At 38.8% G+C, this 21,718-nt stretch overlaps 2 protein-coding genes across 2 annotated transcripts; both read left to right on the top strand.

Annotated features, from left to right (window-relative positions):
• The first annotated feature begins 1,286 nt into the window (after positions 1-1,286).
• mffb (mitochondrial fission factor b) lies at positions 1,287-11,770 on the top strand. Its single transcript, XM_075484046.1, has 7 exons — positions 1,287-1,447; positions 2,751-2,969; positions 3,823-4,001; positions 6,389-6,480; positions 6,607-6,777; positions 7,436-7,505; positions 9,484-11,770. The coding sequence occupies exons 2-7, from the start codon at positions 2,756-2,758 to the stop codon at positions 9,613-9,615; spliced, it is 858 nt and encodes a 285-aa protein (XP_075340161.1). The 5' UTR covers positions 1,287-1,447; positions 2,751-2,755; the 3' UTR covers positions 9,616-11,770.
• Positions 11,771-11,813: 43 nt separating this feature from the next.
• Positions 11,814-21,707, top strand: LOC142399405 (putative flap endonuclease 1 homolog). Its single transcript, XM_075484045.1, has 11 exons — positions 11,814-12,088; positions 13,390-13,456; positions 13,700-13,802; positions 14,085-14,139; positions 14,274-14,335; positions 14,433-14,569; positions 17,829-17,889; positions 18,012-18,143; positions 18,244-18,389; positions 18,489-18,633; positions 20,899-21,707. The coding sequence occupies exons 1-11, from the start codon at positions 12,007-12,009 to the stop codon at positions 20,947-20,949; spliced, it is 1,041 nt and encodes a 346-aa protein (XP_075340160.1). The 5' UTR covers positions 11,814-12,006; the 3' UTR covers positions 20,950-21,707.
• The last annotated feature ends 11 nt before the right edge of the window (positions 21,708-21,718 follow it).

Genomic DNA, 21,718 nt, shown 5'->3' with positions numbered 1-21,718 from the left:
TTATATTTATATGGTGATGTACTTTATGTGTAGTCTGTGGGAAACTAAATTATCTAGTGGTTCATCTAAAATCATCAGTTATCTAAAATTATTGTAATTAATGATCACAAATGTTTCAATAATGATAGTGGGTATAGTTAAATGTTTTAACAATATGTTCTAGGCAGTGGAATAAATATTGGTTTCCATTTGTGGCGACCGCTGACTGAGATAAGGAATGAGATTAAATAGATCGTGGAACTTAGCCTGGTCTGGAGCAGGCTAGCTTCACAGAATAAATCTCCATGGTAACTTAGGTCTGAACATATCCCACTTTTGTGCAACTGGATCACGGATAAGTTGATCCAGGACAGCCAACATATCCCGGCTTAATCCCTTATCCTACTTTTGTGCAACGGGCCCCTGAGGACCAGATGAATGATAAAATAAATTAAATCATATCCGGTTATATAATACCTGAGAATTAAAAGGGGTTGTACCTTCCTTTGCATTATGTTTTTATCTAAAGAATGGATCTCAGAAGCACTGTGTCAAACAAACAACAAGATGAAACATGTAATCGTCATAGTTATTGTAGGATTAAACGTGGGCATAGTGGTAAATCATAGAATTTTCATATCTCAGTGCGTCTCGTCTTGTTATTGTATACAGCAATGTATGAAGAACTTACATGAATCATATGCTGCAAACGTACCAAACCTGCAAACATTGTACATCCTGCTGTTTAAACAAAACTCCTAAAACAGTGGTTTGGAAACCTACAGTAAATTAACTACAGGAAGGAGGAATTACTGTCTCCTTCTGCAGTTAAAAGTATCTAAAATACTCTGTGGCATTCTTCAAATGGACACTGGGGGTGCACCTTTCACATATTAATTATTTGAACTGTTGATCTTTCCAAAATTCTCTTCCTAAACACCTCTGAACAAATATTTAAAGGTGGCCAAAGATGTCTGCCCAAGAGAGGAAATCATATGTACTGATGCACTCAGGTCCAACGGAACTCCCATCAGTGCTCTGTATTTATTATCTGTATCTATGCATCATCATGTATATAATATACATCATGTATGAAAGCTGAAAAACACAAACGAACCTCGGTGAACGTATAAAAAATTACATTCCATTCACGTAAATATTGAACAGCTCAACCAGAATGCTTTTTAAGGAAACACTCCTAATGTCAGTGTAGTTATTGGGTACGCTCGTTTTCAGACCTTGGAACACTTGCTATTGCGACTCGATGGTGTTGACAACGTAGATCATATGCTCCGCCCCAACAGTTACACGACGTGAGCATTGACAGCTACACCTACTTTACATGAGTCTAGTGCTGGAACGTTTTTCGGTTTCGCTCGATGTTCGTCCTGGTTGATGCTGTTTATGTGATAGAACGAACAGCGTTTTGACTCATGGTAATTTAAACCCTGGTGCTAAAACCTGCACGGTAAGTCGTCATAGTAGTTAAATATCTTGTCAACCCCGCCTGATACCGCAGACAGTCAGTAGTTTTCAACGCACAGTTGAGCTAACATACTAAATAAAAACAGCTACCAACGCTTATCAGACTGAGCATAATAATACCAAATTAGCTAGATATTAGCTTACACACCGGCTAAACATGGCGTCTTACATGGATTTTCATTCAGTGACATTGAAACCGCGTGCCAACAACAGCTACACTCACATGAGTGTAACTGGCATATGCCAGTCTTATGTAATTTCACGCAACACAACATTAAATGCTATTTCTCATACATTATTTATTGACTTCTAATGCTCCACCCCATTAGCTTCCACCGTATTACCCCCTAAGGTTTGACTCTTCAACCGCACATGCTTTTTTTTAGGCACGCTAAAGATTGTGTTGCGGGTTGTAACTGCTAATTAGCCTGGGCTGACTGACACTGTCGTTTAAAATAAGTCGCTATGATGCTGTTTTAACTGATCGCCCAAATACTTGGCTTGTACACTACTGACGGTCACATTTAAAGATGGCACCATCCAAAGCATATGGTATTATTACATCACTACAGTCAGTGCAATCTTATAATAATTAACAATAATTTTAGGATGGAGGATTATTGAGATTTGAACATCTGTTTCTGATTAAGAATCCCACCAAATCCCACAAATGGAGCTGCAACTCAAGATCCAAATTTTGATTTATTCATTATTAGACAAGATTGTGCATTCCACCCTTGGATAGATGTTTCAGCATCAGGCTTCACTGTTGTAGACACAGGGTCCTCCCCTTGTCCAACAGGAGTCTCATGCTGTTTATGTATAGTGCTTGGTGAGCCTATTGAGTAGAATGGAGCTAAAGGAGCTATCTCTCAAGAGATGTGGGCAAAACAGTCTGATTTGCCATTGCTGGAGCGCAAGATCTCATCTCATCCACTTCTGTTTTGTGTGACCAGATTAGCCAGAAGTAGGTTAGGTAAAGGAATTGCCTGGGTTTAGGCTAATGTATCTGAACCCTTACCCTGGTGGTCCCTGAGCCCAGTAATAGTCTGAAGGACTGTTATGCTTAATCTAATCCCAGGGTCGATTGGTATATTTTTGTCCCAAGTATTGTAAGGAATGCAAGCTTGAGCTGAAATTGAAAAATTAAAACTAAAATGTTGCAACGGGAGTTTCTGTTGCATTGTCATGGGCTGTTGTCATTTTGGGCTTAAAGAAGTAATGGATGTTTACTTTCTCATACTTTGTATATCTTTACCATGTTTTTCCATTCAATGTGATTGCAGGCTGGATGAGTGGGCCGACTTTCACCCCCTCAGTAGAGGTGGCTGAGATGAACCGCATCCATTTTGAGCTGGAGTTTACAGAGGGCATCAGTCAGCGCATGCGAATACCCGAGACTCTCAAAGTAGCCATGGAGAGCCAAACGGGGCCCGTCCCACTTCAGCAACCCCTGCCACCGCATGCTACTCTGATGCAGGTTCCTGAAAGGATTGTTGTTGCAGGTACAAATAGATAGGGGATTTTGGGCCCCATGAAAATAGTTTTACTGGGCCCTCAAACAGCTGGCCAGGAGGCCGGCGAAAATTTATGATGCTATTTTACATAAAACTATGCTAGGATAACTAGGATACTGCACAGAATTTGTGAACTGTTGTGACCTTATTTATTTTTTATTTATTAACCTTTATTTATACAGGTAAAATCTCATTGTGACCCAGGGTCTCATTTACAAGAGAGACCTTTTCCGGAAAGGCAGCAGCAAAACACAAAGTTACAGACTAACTGAACGTATAAGAGACAAAACAAAACACGAACATAGGATAACTAATACAAGCTACCAAAGTACAAAAGAAAAAATAACTAGTTAAGTACATGTGTAGAACCCCACTGACTATCTCACCAGCCTTCCTACATGTAGTTTGAAGTCCCCTAGCGAAATAAAGCTGGACAGCTTCAGCTTCTGCTGGAGCCTGTTCCAGGTTACAGGCACAGCGTAGGAGAAGGCCTTTTTCCAAATTCAGTACGGACTGAGGGGATGGCAAACGTGATGTAGTCCAGGGACCGGAGGCTACGATCCAGACTGTTTCCGTGTCATGTATGTGGACAAATAGGAGGGGAGTAGTCCGATGATGGATTTATAGACAAATAGATACCAGTGGGTGGTTCTGTGCATGGAAAGTGAAGACCAGTCTGTGAAAGAGTGCAATGTACAGTGATGTGTGAGGGGTTTACAACCAGTTAGGAATCTCAAAGTTCCGTGATATGCAGCATCCAGTAGATGTAGGGAGTGAGCAGAGGCATTCATAAAAACAACATCACCATAATCCATAACCCTTATACCCATTCTGTTTGCAGGTGATGATGAGGATCCAAGATTCGCTTGTCCCAGAGACTTGGATTTAATTCAGTCAGTCCCACCTCTGGACCTCCTGAGCATGAAGGCCCCACCTCGTGTTCTCACCCTTACAGAACAGCCTCTGGACTCTCTTGAAACAGAACAAACTGCTAACTCGCAGACTAACCCCAGCCAAGCTGTAAGTGATATAAAGATTTCTATTATGTTTTTTTATTTTTTTATATCTCTCATTAAAATGTCCTTTTGATTACAGTGACTTTCATTAATTCACTGAACTTGACGACGATCCAGATATTTGTGATATTATAATATTTGTGTGTGTGATTAAGCGATTTTACTTTAGTGTTAATTTTAGCTATATCACAAGCTAGTTACATCAATTAAGTTTCTTTAAAAAATATTGCATACAGATCCAATCAATCTGAAATATGTTTGAATAAAAGTAGAAATAATCATTTAATAATATTTGTATTCAAATTAAAATTAAAAACCATATATGTGCAATGTCAGTATTTGTGCAGTGTTGGTAAGTATAAACAAGGTTAACAGTAACAAATACTAGACCTGCTAGGGTATGAATTGTTTTTCAAATGAAGTATCCTGGGAGAAAGAGAAATACTGGAAAGTTGTATTTGCAATAATGCCTCAAAACTAAAGCTTCTTCAACTACATTGTAATATTATGCGTTTCATATTTGGGATAAATTTTTCTCAGTGTGTCCTATCAAACCTACCCTACCTTGTGCTTCCTGGTATGAGATGCCAATGCTTTTGGCATTTCCTGCCTCTCCTGCCCTCTCTCGTCATAGTGGGGGGTGGAGGAAAAAGATACAGCCAAAGAGACACTCATTGTTCCAGTTCCTCTGCATGGTTTTGTTTCTGGCGCTGCAATAAGTTTGCCTTGCTTCTATGCTTTGTTATCACAGACTTTGTACAAACTTGAAACAGTACAGAGTTGTTTTCCCCATCTGATCTTGTAAAATCATTTTAATATGGCAACAGGACTTCCCGTCTTTAGTATTATTTTATACCTTCGGTGTGGCAGTCATTACTTATTGTCTTATCGGCAAAACTCACATGTGCAGGTATCTTCAAGAAAACAGCAACATCCTACGTTACCATGGTGACATCAGAGGAAGCGCTAATCTCAATTCAGCAATTTGCAAAATCTTCACATGTACACACATAGAAACTACCAGCAGACATATACTACAAGATACTTTGTAGAGGCTGGCATTGTTGCCAAAGGTTCTGTAAGCAAATATTAGTGAAATGTGAATCATTGTGTCTGGGTTACATGTGGTATTATATCATCTTTTTTTTTTCTTTAATTTTGGACATTGGACATTTTATGGAAATCTTTAGATTGTGCAATATTATTTAATCTGCATTTATTTCTGAGGAAATTCTGAAATAGAATTGAAATCTTGGATGTTCTTGCTTTATTTAGAAACAGTTTTTTTTTTTTTTTTAATAAATTGTCTAATGACCCTCTTTCATCTGGGAAGGAAAACCCGTAAGAATATGAAGATTGCGTTTGCAGAGAACCGGATCGGATGGAGGCCTTGCTCTTCAAGATTTTAGATCTTATAACTGGGCAGCCAATCTTAGAATTATTCAGTACTGGCTACAAGATGTCAATACTTTTTCCTCATTAATCTAGCCTAGGATGGAGGCCGCCTCGACGACGTCAGGCGTCCATATTTACTTGTTCACTCCTCCATAACAGGCCCTTATACATGTTTTTCCAAAGCTAATATATGTGTGAACTCTACTTTAAAGATCTAGAACCAGTTTAGATGCCATTTTGGTTTTCAGATGACAGCTTTTTCCATCCCATCAAAGGGTTAAGTTTAGTCTGCAGCCTTGCTTGAAGGGCCTGAAGGTCATGGACATTTAATATTTATTTTCCCAAAGAGATGTCTCCAGGTTCTCTGATTCTTTTGATGATATTACATACTGTAGATTATGGAATATTGTTAGTGTTAACAATTTTACTCTAAAGAACATTATTTTGAAATGACTCCACAGTTGCATTTTTTGTAGATGGCTTAACCTCTGCCTACCTTTTAATTCTGAGAGACTCTGCCTCTTTAAGGTGCTCTTTTTATCCTTAGTCATGTTTCTGACCAGTTGACCTTCATAGTTACAACATGTTCCTCCAGCTGTTTCTTTTCCAGCTTTATGTTGCCCGTGTCCACGCTTTTAAAAAATGTATTGCTGCCAAAAAATATTTTTCATGAAATAGTCAAATGTTGGCTTTTGAGACTTGAAAATCTTTGCTTTTTTTATTAACCTTTTTTAGACAGCATCCCAACTTTTTTTAAAATTGGGTTTGCATTCAGTCTAATCGATGAAGTGAATGTGAGCACAGATTCCCACAGATTCTTTGCCTCACAGGAAATGTTGGACATGTTTTACACAGGCAAACCTGTAAACTTTTTTTTTCTACATTAGTTTTACAAACGGTAACAATCAATTATGGCTTATTTTACTTATTTAACCTGTTCATTTGTAACCTGTGATGTGATTCTGACACTAACCAAAATCTTTGCATCTAAAATAGGTCAACATTCATGCTCGATCTCGGAGAGAGCGCAGCACAAGTGACAACATATCTGGTCGTCAGACCAGTCAAATCAGCAGGATTGAAATGAGGTAAGGACACAATCACAAACCCCTGTTTCCCTTATAGATTGTGATATCACTCTTCTTTGGATTTAAAAAGTATAATCTTTATTCACTTCTTTATCCTCTATTTGTCTCCATTTATCCCTCTGTCAGTGTAACACCCTCCCCTCCTGCTCCCCCTGTTCGTTTATGTCCTCCCCTCTGTTCCCCCGAAGATGCTAACATCAACCTCTTCACAGCTGCGGGGTTCCTGTCTTACATCCAGTCAACAACTCGTCGTGCGTACCAGCAGGTCCTAGAGGTCCTCGATGACAGCCACCGCAGGTGATTTATTTCTTTTCTTTTTTTTTTTTCTTTTCTTTTCTCTGTCCTTAAATTTCCCATCAATCACTGCACTCAGAAAGTTTCCCTGGATGCTGGGGCTGAGAAACCAAGTTTCAGTGGACAGCTGTCAGGTTTACGGTCAAGTTCATGCCACGGATTTCAGTGTTGTCGGATGATTGTTTTGTTATCACCAGACAACATGTTTCCCTTGGGATTGGGAGGCTTGAAGTCATAGCGAGTTCACACTACCTGGCTGATCTGAGATCTGTAAACACAATACAAGACTTTTTGCCAGACTTGACTCATCTCACTGATCTCTATGAAGCTGTTCCAGCTGTCTTGCAGACGAGTCTCTCTCCTGTCATGAATGTTAGGGTATGAAACAAGTAGCTCCTTGTGACTGTGTGTTGCTCACCTAGTTGTTTACGAAAATAGGCAGTTTCTCTTCACTCTTCTCCCTCTCAAATCTGTCATGATGTCACACTCTGGAAACATCAAAGATGCATAAATCTTTGATGCATTATTTGATAATGCTGTAAAAACTTCCTTCTAAAGATTTCTTTTCTAACGACAGTGGATGTACAGTTTGACTTGAGCTAATTCTACTAAGCATGATAGTTTAGTCGTCTGTTTAAATTAACATGTGTTCATCTCCCAGGACACACCTGGACCTGGATATGAACCCTGATGAGTCTGGCTTAGTTGATGCTTCGTCACTGCGACGGCAGGTACGATGTCTCAGGTGCTTCGATGATGTGTGTCCCTGTTAAAGGCTTAATATGCCTTCACAGTGCTCTGCTGGACATAAAGTGTTTGCTCTGTTATTCACTATTAACTATTAGGATATAATGTTTACCCACAGAAAGTGCATATATTGGGCTTATTTGAAGGATGCTGGCAGAGCAGAACTCACAGTGGTCAGTTACAGTTGTTACAAACAAAAGCAGTATTAATGGCATAAAGAAGGGACAGATTATGCACACCTTTCCCCTGAAAGCAGACAATGGGCCTCATGCAAGAACATTTTCGTATTTTTATTCTAAATTTCTCTCTCTTTTTTCGTAAGAAGGTCTCGTACGAACACAACAAACGCTCTTAACTTCGGAAAAAGTGTGTAAACGACCTGCGTAAATGATGAATCACACCTGTGTGTATCTAAGTGTATGTGCACGAGGATAGTAGATTTGCATACTCCACGCCCAAAATTATACCATATTAGGAGCTGTGCTTCCTTGCTCCTGTGCCAGGAAGTGTTGAGTGTTGAGTCATGAAAACAGCATCAAGGCGCAAATAGAACAACTTTACGGGCTCTGAGATTAAAGTTCTGCTTTCAGAGATCCAAAAAGGAAAATCTGTCATTTTTAGCAGTGTCAGCAGTGGAATTACGGGACCTGCTGAAGCCAAGAAATGGGAAGCAATTACGAGTGCTGTTAATACCATGTCACCGAAATAAAAAAAAGAAATGGTTTGATATGAAAATGGCTTAAAAAAAAAACGTCTCGCCCTGGGCAGGCGATCGATGACTGCAACTAAAGCCGTGCAATCAGTTGTTGCCTCATCATGATGGCACTTTGATGGGGTGGTCCATGAGGGGGGTGTTCTGGCACCACACCTTCTGATCTTCCTGGGCTGGTTCAGGTGGAGACCCTGGTTCATGGCAACATTGCGCCATGAACGAGGTATCGAGACACACCCACCTGGCCTTCAGCTCAGTGCGCTCCACGACAGCACGGGTGTTTTGATGCGTATATGTGTCTCGTGCTCCAATTATGATTGGCAGTCCAGCCACGGCATGAAAGTCCCTCTTTAATTTGTACTTGTTTGACAGCGGCGTATGGGAATCTGATGTAGCACGGGTGATAAACTGATGAGAGCTTTGATGACCAAGGGGAGCGCACGGCTCACAGAGGACTGGGACACCCCCGATCTGTCTCCAATCTCCCTCTGAAAGGTTCCGATGGCCAAAAATCCAAGGGTGGTGAGGACCTGGACGTGTGGTGGAATCGGGTTTGATCGGCGTGTTTTTCTCTGGAGTTGTGGCTCTAGCAAGCTGCATATTTGTAGCAGCACAGTCCTTGGGAATCTTAATCACGATGTCAGCCATTCGTCTGTCTCCACACGGTCTCTTCCAAGAGCCTGACGCACTAAGGCATCCAAAAGTAGCAAGACAGCCGCTGGTTACGCTTCCCATTGACCTTGTTATTTACAAATTCAAATGAACCTTCAATTAGTGCACAATTTAAGTCAAACAGAATAATGTCAGCATAATTATGGGGTATAATATTTATTTATGTTTTCTTCAAAGTAATTAAATATACAATCCATTAGTCAAGCAAACGTGATTTGAATAACTGCGGACTATTTTACGAAACTCCTACGACAGGTCTGGATCACTCGTAAATTCTGTTCGTACCTGAAAGAAAACATAAAATACGAAAAGATTGGTGAATGCGCAAATTCTCTTAAATCACTCGTACGGACGATTTAAGAACAAATCTGTGCGTACGAACGGTTCTTGCATGAGGCCCATTGTTCAACTTCATAAACAACAGAGTGCTTAGTGTTTTCCATATAATTTATATCTACAAGAAGGACCAGTCCTTTTTGTCTTTTGTTTATTTGGTAGTCAAAATCCAAGTTAAGCTAATTATTGTCCCCCTGTTAGATTGGAGAAATAAATGTTGACATATTTATGTGGTGATCTAGATCGTGAAGCTCAACCGACGTCTGCAGCTGCTGGAGGAAGAAAACAAAGAACGCTCCAAGCGAGAGGTGATCCTGTATTCTGCCACAGTGGCTTTCTGGCTTATTAACACCTGGATCTGGCTACGTCGCTAAAATGGGATAGAGAGAGTCCCCCAAAACACTGGAAGCCAATGCAACTCTTTTTTTGTTTTTCTTTTTGTCATTAAATTACAACACAAGTCTTTACTAACATTTAAAGGCAACCATGGAACACCACTGCACAAGCAAAAGTCTTCAACAACAGGCCTCAAACAAAATTTGTCTTGATTGACTGACAGATCCCAACTTTAACACTTAGCTTTGCTCTGCTTAAACTCATGGGATAAGCTGAAGCAGTAAAGCACAGTCATGCTCAGTTTATATTTTGTATGATACTAAATTTTACTTTGGTTTGTATCCACAATTTGCAAGCCAAAGCATGCAGCGATTTTGGTGTGTTACCACAGCAATTAACTAAGGAATAAAACTAAAGTAATCGCACAGACTAAAAAAATCTTTGAACTAGTAAAGGGTTAACAAATACAGCTGCATGCTTTTACAAAACACCTCAAGGCAGCAACAGCAGCTGCTTGGAGTTGCTGAGTGTGGGTTAATTTTGTGTTGCATAAGCCACAAATACTTGATTTCAATTATACCTAATAGGGTTAAAAAAAAAAAGGCTACAATATTGAATATATATTATTGTTATTATATTATATTAATATTGTTCTATGTTTAAGGAAGAGTCAGAAGCTTTATTTGAAACCACTAACAAAATAGCTGGACATGTTGATTTTTGCCTAAATGTGGAAAATAACTATGTACAGAAGTTTACCTCACAAGTATAGATCGTGTTACAATTGTTGGGATTTAGTTTGGCAAAATGCAGATGATACATTGGTTCCCTCCAATAATCAGATAGGTGTCATTGTTTCTCTAGTAATTTTTTTTTTCTTAAATCATGACAGTAAATAAGCAAAGATGGATTTATTTAATGGTTTAAACTGCCAACCACTATGGAAATCAGTTTGCAGTATGTAGAGTATACTACATGATGAGTTTGTGGCTATTATTTTGTTGGTGGTTTTGAATACAGCCAGATCCTTTCAAATATTATACTTGTGTTCAGTTTCTTTTATGACAAAAACCTAACATTAGAGAGATGGTCCCCAGCATTAGTCAATAAAAAACGGTTGTCAGCCGTTACTGATGTACTGCTTAATGCAAAGCGCCGGTGAATCATTACTGTTTGCACTTTTTAAGGCTATTTATATGTGGAAATCAGATCAAACTAAATCCTTGTTGCTATTTAGCTTATATCAGGGTCTATGGTGCACCTCTCCCCAGCAATGTCACAACTCTGAATGGACTACTGGGTATGTCTGCAAAAGGCACTGCTTTGCTCTAATGTAACATTGTTCACATATGAAGGCTCTGCTGACAGTTCTGTGTGGATCAAATGAAGAAAACAAAGATTTTTTTGCTTGATAAAATGACACTGATAGTTAGCTTCTGTGGCTTTGTTAAAGTAAGCATAATTCGTCAAGAGAGGCTTTTTAGCCTCAGGCAACCAAGGATTTACTTTTGTGACAATTGTTTTGGGAACACAGCTTTCAGCTGGGACTACAGTTACAGGACTAAACCTAAGACCAGACCTGAAATTAAGATACATTAGTTTGGTCATGAACTACTATTCATAAAGTGTCAAACTGTAATGACTAAAACTAGAGATCCCATAACACTTACCCTGAATGTTCTCTGAGCTCTTCATTACTTTAAACATTTGTGTGAAGTACGTGAAAAGTATCAAATGTTACGCCCTTAATTTTATTTTTATACATATCTTTTGATTCCTGCCGTTTTATGGGGGGGGGGGGGGTGTTTGTTATGTAAAGTTTTTCCATTCTGTTCATCCAGATTTAACTTTTTCAAGATATCCTACAAGATTAAAACCATGAATTTTCAGGCTTTATTTTCATATAGTGTGATATATGATCACATGTAATAGATGCCAATGTAAATGAATTGTTATTAATTTAAAATAAGGTATTTAATATGTACTTCATGCAGATTTATTTCACACGTGTGATATAGAAGCATTAGAAAAGTGCTGCAGTGATTTTTTTAAATTTTTTTTTTTATGCAAAGCACCACCTACCTGCATGTATCATTTTAAGCTGGAGTTCTAAGTTAAATGTATTTTTTTTGTAATATATGAATATATTCATTGTGTGTAAATATTTTGCTGTAATAAATGGATGTTCATGCAGACCTGTGTCATTTGTACAGTACTGACCCCTACCGCTGCATTATGTTTGCAAGACCACGAAGACAATGTAGTGTTAAAAAGTAGACTTAGCTTTAGTAAGGAATGGTTACAGCTCCTCTGTGTCTCTTCACAATAGGATCAGTCATATGTTTATTTTAGGAACCGACATAACGCTACATTTCCTTTTCTTTCCTGTCTTAATCCGGAAGTATCAATAAACCTGAAAAACAGCTACAATGGGGATTACTAAACTATCTGATTTGATCCGGTCAGATGCCCATGATGCCATTTCTCATAAGGACATCAGTGACTACACAGGTAACAAACCTGCTGACGCGCCAGGTTCTTGTTTCTATTTTGTGCTCAACCTTTGTGTAAAAGAGGTTGCTGCTAGCCACCAACGTTAGCATGGAGTCTCCTGGCTATTAGCTTTGCTCAAAACATCTCTGATGAATTGTACTGGAAGAGTGAACGGTAAAATGTGTTTACGACGGTAAAACACCGCGCTTACCACTTGCAACTTTAAAATTTAAATTTCTGGCTACTTTACAGTTCTATCAAACGTCTACAAACTCAATCAAAACATCAACATAGCTCAAAATAACATAGCTTGAAAAATGAGTGACTGTGCTAAATCAATGCTTGAATATAAAGTTTTTCTCAAAAAACACCACATTTTTACATAAAGTTTCAAAGTAGTGAATTACACTATTTAGTATGTTAACTAGTCTAAACTGGTTTACTACAAAAAAAAAAGTCCATGGGTTAAATGAAATGAAATGCCAGGTGAATGAAGGAACAATATTATTCACTTGTATTTATATCGCACCAAGTCACAACAAATGTCATCACAAGGCATTTCAAAAGATACAGCTGAGGGTTGAGAGCTCAGGAAACAGTGGACAACAAACGCCATAACACCTACCCAAGGGAACCTACTGTGAAAGAGAAACACAAGTTATGACAACAATCATGTCATATGTACACGGAGAAAAATGAGAGCAGAGTAAGGAGAGATGCATCATGGGAGGTCCCTCAGCAATCTAGGCCTATAGCAGCATAACTATGGGATGTTTCAGGGTCACCTGAGCCATCCTTAACTATAAGCTTTGTCAAAAAGGAAAGTTTCAAGCCTATACTTAAAGGTAGATTACATAGATGACATACACTGGCAGCTGGTTCCACAGAGAGGGGTCTGATAACCCATTCTACTTTTAGAAACTCTGGGAACCACAAGTAAATCTGCAGTCTGACAGCAAAGTGCTGTCCAACTATGTGATCTTAAAGGTATGATGGAGCTTGGTCATTAAGAGCTTTATATGTGAGGAGAAGAATTTTATATTCTATTATGAATTTAACAGGGAGCCAATGAATAGAAGCTAAAACTGGAAAGATATGATCTCCTGTTAGTTCTCATCAGAACTCTCTATATATAGCAATGCAGTGATGCACACTGAATATTTTCCTCAGGAAACTGAAGAAATAAAACTATATTTGTAACCTTTTTTTCCTACATTTGAATAGAAATGGTTTAAGTTGTGCCTCTATCAAACTGTGGGTAAATTAAAAGCCATTGTGTAATTTCTTTTTCATGAAGCTGCTGCTTTATCTATCAACAGGAAAAATCATTGCACTGGATACCTCTGTTGTTATGAACCAGTTTCGAGCAGCAACACCCAAACTGAGGTGAGATGTATGATTACTACAGACCAATTCTGTCTTGCTATACTGAGCAAAAGTTGATTTTCACAAGTTTTTCACCCACTAAAAGCTAACTTTGTATTGTTAGACTGCATAATAGCAGACTGGGTCTTTGACGTCATTATCATGCCATGTCACAAAAATGATACAAATGTTAAAGAGTACATAGAGGTTTCTCTTTCTCATTCAGAATATTTGGGTGAAATGTCCTTGATTTCCTCTCTGTAGTCTGCTGACTGGTCTCTTCTTCCGCACGCTCACCTTCCTGGAACATGACATAAAGCCAGTCTTTGTATTTGATGGAAAGCCTCCTGTAGAAAAGACACCTGTTGTAAGAAAACCTTGACATATATTTTTTGACTAATCTTGTTTGTAAACAGTGTCTTCTTGTATTGCTTTTTAGACATTTGTCTGTCAGAGAGATCATATTTTCCTGTTTAACTTATCATGTCTGTTCAACTGGTGTAATTACATGAAACAAATAGAGGAGAGATCTCAAACAATGTAACACATCTGATGATAGAATAGTGCCACATGGCAGAGACAGTGAGGTGACTGCTGTCTGAATAAAGATGATTGTCACTATTACTGATAAGACTTACTTTTCCTGCAGCTTGAGAAGCGAGCTGAGGCAGCTGGTTGGAACCCCCCCAGATATACAGGCACAGGTATAGCTGTAGAGAATGTAAAAGGATGTGTTTAAAGGTTTCATAGTAGTTTTTTTTAATGCATTATATTCCTGAGAGAAAGAATTTTTTTCAAGATTCTCAACTGAATCTTCAGTTTTCTGTGCTTACTGCAGCATCCTCCCAGACCAAGGATTGTCTTGAGCTCCTAAAGCATCTGGGTGTGCCTGTCATCCAGGTACAACCTGTTAACATATTTCATACCTTCACATTCTTCTATTTCTTCCCCCACTTCATGCCATTGATTTTAAAATGTTTCTTTATTCATCGCTCAGGCTCCAGGGGATGCTGAGGCACTGTGTGCCCACTTGGTGAAAACGGAAGCTGTTGATGCAGTGGCTTCAGAGGACATGGACACATTGCCTTTTGGAGCTAATATTCTTATTCGCAAGCTGAATGCCAAAAGGGTCAGGTAGGAAATGTGGAGGTCTTGCGCCGCTCAGAGGAGTGTGTTGGTGTTTCCTTTAACTAATCCATTCACCAGCATGGTTTACACTGATGCTGGCAAATTTCCTCTGCATGGTACAGATGTGTGCAATATCTTTTTGAGAAACAGTCTGCATACCATGAAAATGTTAAAGTGGACAACTTTCCTTGAGGTCTAATAAATCACAACAGGAAATCTTTGATAATTTATAATCTGAGCTAAAGAGTTTGTTTACATTTGGTATTAACGTTCGTCCTGGCTGATCCGATTACATGTGAACCATGTTAGGTGAAGGTGTAAAAGCACTCAGGATGCATTAAGATCTCATTCACTCAGACCACATTTGAAGAAGGTCTGGGAAGCATGTGACCACATTCTTGTGACAAAGACAAAGTCACAGTGTAAAGACAAATTTAAATATTTTCAAAAATACTTCAATAATCCTCAAAGGGAAATTATATTGCTGCATTATAAATAATTATTAAAGATCATTATTTTTTTATAAATGAACAACCAAATAGAATTAAATAAATGTTGGCTGATTAACATATAGAAAGTTTAAGTGTAGCAGAAAGAGGTGGAGCTGAAATGTTCAGTGATAAATAGATTAAGGCGTTTTGTGGCTTGGCAACCACTAAGCTGATAATGTCACACCCAGCTTTGTCAGGTAACACAGGCAAACTCAGCTGACAACATGAACAGGAACCCAGAGCCAACAGCCTAACGTTTAGGATGTAGAGTTGCTCCTTCTCAGTGCGTGTCCAGGATTCACATCTGTTAACCAGCACTGTAATCCCTCCTCCTTCACTGTTACCGCTCCATCTGCAGGCTCTGTCTGCCCACATAACTCGAAAGCTGAGCCGAACAATAAAAGTTGAGCCTCATAGATTGCCATTCGTCCTTTGTAAGGCTTTTCTTTAGACGAGGCCTTCAGTGAGCAGAAAAGAGATAAATAAAAAAAACTCCATCAATTTCAAGAAAAAATAAATTTCTCATTGGCTTTATAACAGCGCAGCATCGATGGGGCCCAAAAGCGATTGATGATGCCACAGATTTCCATCTGGTGTTACTTTTTGCATTCAGGGGATCATTGTAGTGACATCTAACTACATCCTTAAATTCCAAGCATGTTGGGAAAACAACAGTAGCAGTGCAAAACACGAAAGCCCTACTTTAGGCCGTTTGGTTTGTCCCTTCTGAGCTACTGTAGTATCATGGCAGTGCAACATGGCTCCATGCATTAATTTACTCTTGGTCCAAAAATGTGTGTTTATTTTTAATGAATGGCAGCCGGGCCAAAATCTGTCTTGCATGGTTGCAGAATGTTTCAGTGACCAGATGGGAACAAGGTGATTCTTGAAACAAAACAGTAACTAGGGAAATTAGCTGCTATCTTCAGAATGCGTTATTGTAATTATTGTTCCAAAGAACATAGAAAACCCTCCCTGCAGCAGTGTACCATATTTAATGCTCCCTGTGTAAGATTTTTAAATTGCATCCCAGTGTATGTACCGAAAATCAGGCGGGGAATTTCAAGGATTTCTCATTATAGACCGACTGTCCCATTTGCTACATTTTATATATTATCACTGTACACGGCAAAGCCATATAGTCGATTTGCCCTCGGTCAGCGGGAATTCAATTAGAAAGACGTTTTTATTCATTTGAAGCACAATTGGCTACAACTTCCGCATATCACAGACACCTGCAGGTAGTCTGTGAAAGTGTGATATGACATTGTTTAACCATGACTTGGAAAAGTGCAAACATAAACCACTGTGCATTGTATATTCCACTCTTCCACAGAGCAGCTCTCTCTGCCTTCACTACATATTGTTTTTCTTCTTTCCACAGCTTATCTCCCATGAGACCTCAGATGGAGAATTGTCCTTAAGCAAAGCTCCAGTTGAAATTGTTTCCCAAAATGTTGTTGAATAATTATGTTAGCGACCTGAACCTTATTTGTTGCAAATAGAGGTTGTTTTTACCTTGCAGCGCATGATTTCCCACATTATTTATTACATCTAAGCAATTTCATAGGTAAATACTGTTGTAGAAGCTTCAAAATTGAAAATCTGAGAGAATCAGGGTAAGTTTATGAGTTCTGTCAGTAGATAAAGTCACCCACTTGTGTCATTTAGACAAGTGTCCACTGTGTAACTAGTGATTTCAGAAAATTACTGCTTTTGACATAGGTTGCTCTCTTGTAGTGATATTGTTATATTTTTAGGAGATGAAGCTAGGAATCCTGAAATCAGAGTACGTCCAGTCCGCTGGTGGCTTCCCACAAAACTATTTTAAACTACAGTAATCCTACAGTAATACTCCAAAGAAAAGATTAAGCACTTTGCTTTTCATATTTTATCTAGCTTGTCACAGCAGCAGCCTATCGGACAAAAATGATCTACAGCCATTAGCAGATTATTTATCGGCGAGATCAGATGACACAAATAACAAACAGGAAAATGCCTTAAACGTTCACGCCCTTGTTAAAGTCATTAACAAGGGCACCATGGAGACATGAGGTGTGGGACCTGTTGATCTTCACATGACAAACCATGGATGAGCCAACAAACCCACTGGGATAGTTGGTTATGTTGTCAGCAGCACTAACAGAGGAGGGAGGTGGAGGTTTTGACTGACACTACTATCAGCTGAGAGTGAGCCACAGCACTGACACTGGGTGACAGTGATCTTTTCAAGGATTGTCACATTTATTTCTGTGCTCTTGTATTAACAAACGCCATCAATGAATTGCATTCTTTGGGGTTTGGGGGTTGACTCATTTCGTTGATGCTTTAGTGAAACAAGCTACACTACAAGCTTTACTTTCTATAGCAATTCCACCTCGTCAAATCCAGGCAAAGCTATATATGGTCTTGAGTTTTTACAATTGCTTTCCTTCCTCAATGTTTCACCTTTTTATACAACAAAGCAGAAACTCTCTGCTTCCTGTTTACACAGGCATGCACATGCCCAGTGTACACTTGTTACGATGAACTGCTGTTATTTACAATTCCCTGCTTCAATGCTAACCTGGATGGAGATCCATTTAGTTTTAAAGCTTTACCTCACAGCGAAACTATAGATATTTGGCTGATAAACCAGCTGGCTGATACCGTACTCTTTTATGTGAGTGCTGTGCAGCATTATTTACAAAAGGCCAATTAATTGCTTTATTTGATGAATGCCACCGGTAGAGTTCTGTGCTGATCTGATCTGGATTCTGTGCTTTTTTCTGCAGTGAAGTAGTTGAATATTCCCTACCCAAGCTGTTGGAGAAACTCCAAATTAGTCATGAGGAGGTAAGAATAAAATAAAATGCATTTGAAAGCAACAGTTTCTTACATCACAACAACATGCCTAAATATTCAAGATCAATCTCTATGGAATCTTGACAAAGAAACACTTTGCTGTAATCCTTCAGTTTGTCGACCTCTGCATTTTGCTGGGTTGTGACTACTGTGACAAGATACCTGGTTTGGGTCCTAAGAAAGCTTTGACATTGATCCAGAAGCACCGTACCATTGAGAATGTGGTTTTGCATATCAATAGACAGGTAAATTACTTACATGCAGCTAAAGGCCATTGTTGTGCTGTGTCTGTATTTCAAACAAAACTATAAGATCTAATAAGCAAAAAATATTTGTTTCCTTCAGACCCATCCTGTACCATATTCCTGGAAATACAAAGAAGCAAGGAAAATATTCTTGGACACACCTCAAAGCCCAGTTCCTAAACTCGTCTGGAAAGAGCCAGATGAAGAGGCCGTGGTGAGGTTCCTCTGTCATGTCAAACGCACCAAGTACGTACTCATCATTTGTGCTTCTCCTCTTCCTTTTAAAATGCTGTTGCTTTGAAATGTTAACGACTGCAGACTTAATTTGTGCTTCTATTTTTTTAGAGAAGAAAGAGTCCGTCGTCGGATGGCGAAGTTTCGTGAAAAGCGAGAAATTAAGCGGGAGGAAAAGGAAAAAGAGAAGGCAGCAGGGGACAACAGGCAGACCCACATGGAGGACTTCTTTAGAGTTACCAGGAAGAGAGGACATGTGAGCCAAGCGAAAAAAATCAACAACAAAAAGAAGTTTTAGTTTGTGCATTTTTAAAGCTTATTTAATTGAGTCACAACTACCTTAATGATAAAATTACGTGCAAATACATGTGCAAAGAAATGACAGCGTCTTTTAACTCTAAGATTTTACGTATCCGGACATGAAAAGAATAATTTGATCCTTCCAGGGGACCACCTCTAAGAAGCAGGTTCAACACATTCAGGGTATCTTCAGGTGCTCTGGCTAATCCTGAGCATGGAAATCTCGCTAAGCTGTTCTACGATGCTGGTTATTGACTCAGTAAAGTCAACCCAGCTTTTCCAACTCCAGATATGCGTGCGCTCATGTCAAATGGGTGGAACTGTCAGCAGCTGACAAATCGCAATCTGATTCTAGCTCACTGAAAAGCAACACAGCTGCTGCTGCTAAAGCAGGAAGAAAAGATGGCAAATATGGAAAAATGATGCTGACATTGCATAAATTAATATCACTATTATCAATATCACTGCCACCTGGTCAAAGCATTAGTTGATCTGCATCGATTTATGATCACGTGTTTTATTATTTAATGTAATTAGAATTTTAGTTTTATTCTGCCAAATTAAAAAACAGGCTCTTTAAACTACTCTTTGCTTCACATAGGCCAAATGTACAAACATAAAAACATTTTAAACCAGTTAGTGATATTTTTGTCATTGTCGCAGTTCATTTTCTGTCATCCAGGTTCAGAAATGCTAAACCAAAAGTTTTTGTTGCCAAGTGATTTTTACTAGTTTTAAAATACTTTATAAGAAATATGTGGATGTGAATATGAATGCACAGACATCATTTGATGCAATTTTTCAAATTTGATACACTGAGCATATCCTGTATGAATAAAAGACAAGCAAATATCAGAAATGATTCAGGTTTGAAAAGAATAAAAAAAAAAACAATTGTTAGTTCCAAATCTTTAAAAGTCAATGGAAATGAGCTTCAGAGTAATTAGTCTCTGTTTAAGGCTACATAAGCATTCCCTTTGGCTGACAAGTCTCTTATAAATGCTTCTGGGAGACAGTCATAGTATAATCGGTCTTTGAATCCAGTCGCAGTTGGAGAGAGGCTCTCTCGCCGTCCACATACTGATGTCTATTTTATCTTTTGTAAGAGAGAAGTGATTGGTCAGGAGGCGCTGCTTTTACATGCGTTGATCTCTTATCTCGCAACCTAACCTGTTCTGGAGCAGGTTAGGTTTCCAGCATAAGGTGCTATATTGATACACCCCTGTAAGGAGTGATAAGAAGTGAGTGACCAGCTTCATGATACTGAAAAATCCACGGCTGAACCTAAAGTTACCTTGCTAAGCCACAAATCCTGCTTCGGGTTACAGGCCCAGGTCTTAAAAAATAATAAAGACTACCTCAGATGAACAACATATAGCATAATGCTATTTTTCTTCTTCTTCTTTTGGCCTCTCCCGTTATCAGGGATCGCCACAGCAAGTCGATCTTGCATCAGTGACTTGGCACATGTTTCACGCCCGATGCCCTTCCTGATGCAACCCTCACCATTTATGGGACCGGCACTAGAAATACACTGGCTCGGGCTCCCCAGTAGCTGGACATATAACATAACATAATGCTATTATTTAACAAAAAACTAAGCCAAATGCAGAAGCAGTGTGTGAACAACTAAGTCCACCCTTAAGTGCTTCCACAAGAATTAAGGTGGTAAGTAGCAGCAAGGAGCTGCTAATCAAATGCACTTGATTAATTGACTAACAGTGAGTGTGAGCACCTCTGTGAAAACAGAAGTTTTGCCAGTTTTCTGGTCTGGAGCATTTAAGTGTGTTTTGACAGAATGCCAAGGAAGAAAGACATCAGCAATGATCTTAGAGAAGCATTTGTTGCTGCCCATCAATCTGGGAAGGGTTAAAAAAAGGTAATTTCCAAACTATTTAAAGTCAGTCATTCACACGATGTGAGAGACTGATACATCATACAGAAATTGATTACTTTAACCTATCGCTGCTTAAGGTTGTTCTACAAACTGTTAAATCATGGCGTGTACTTAATTTTTCACACACTGTTAAATAAATTAGAACACAGTGACACAGAATTACCTGATTTTATAACCTGTTAAAATTTCTCCTTCTGTCCCAATGTGTAAAAATAGAGTTGAACTAAGGCCCATTTTCTTTCTCCCATTAAGATCAATCTTTCTGTTGTTCGACACCATTCATCTGCATTTGTCTAAACATTTGTTCTCTCTGTTTTCCTATAGCCTGTGGAATCTACATCCTCATCAGGTGACAAGAAACAGAAATCAAAATAAACCTGCTGTTGTTCGTCTCTCTGTGTAGATATTTAAATATTGTTTATGTATCAGTTGACAGTTTGTCAAATTTGTGATCTAAACCTTGAATAATAACTGCAAGATAATATTATTTGTACAAAATTATTGTGCTACAGTCTCATGATTGGTTTGGATTTTTTTTGGTGTCACTTATTATTTTTTTAATTCTGGCTGCTTTAGAGGCAGCTATTTAATTTGTTGGATAGTTCAGCTTTTACAAGGACCTTAGTTATGACCTTATTTGGAAGAATCCAAAGCAAGCATCATGTAAAACATCGATTGCAAGCCTTTGCTCTCTGCATCAGAGCACCAGCGGCCTCCGACGACACAATAATGCAATGTAGTCAAATGTTCATGACAATACAATTCACTGAGCAGCTCCTAAATGCATCAAGCAGTTTCCTGAAAACCCACCAAGACGAGCAGAGCAGGAGGTGGACGACTATGAAAGAGAACAGTGTGATCATTGTCAGGGAGGCCTTTCCTCAAGCCAAAACTGGAGACAGAGTATGTCTCTTCACTAGATATTCAATGAGCACCTGTTGTGTAAAGAGAGCCAAGGCAGAGGCCAAAGACTTGAATTTTAAAACATGTAGTAAAGTGGTTTTATGTCTGAAAGTGAGACAACTAATTCCATTGGAAATGTTTTTTTTTTTATGTATAAAAAAAGAATTGTGACTGTGGAGAATACATTGTATTGTTTCTATTTTCAAATTATAAAAAAATATTTGAGTATATTTGGTTGTGT

This window comes from Odontesthes bonariensis, chromosome 14 (assembly GCF_027942865.1).
Source record: "Odontesthes bonariensis isolate fOdoBon6 chromosome 14, fOdoBon6.hap1, whole genome shotgun sequence".
Classification (NCBI taxonomy): domain Eukaryota; kingdom Metazoa; phylum Chordata; class Actinopteri; order Atheriniformes; family Atherinopsidae; genus Odontesthes; species Odontesthes bonariensis.
The sequence above is the reverse complement of the archived record's forward strand: the minus strand, read 5'-3'. Positions and strand labels throughout refer to the sequence as shown.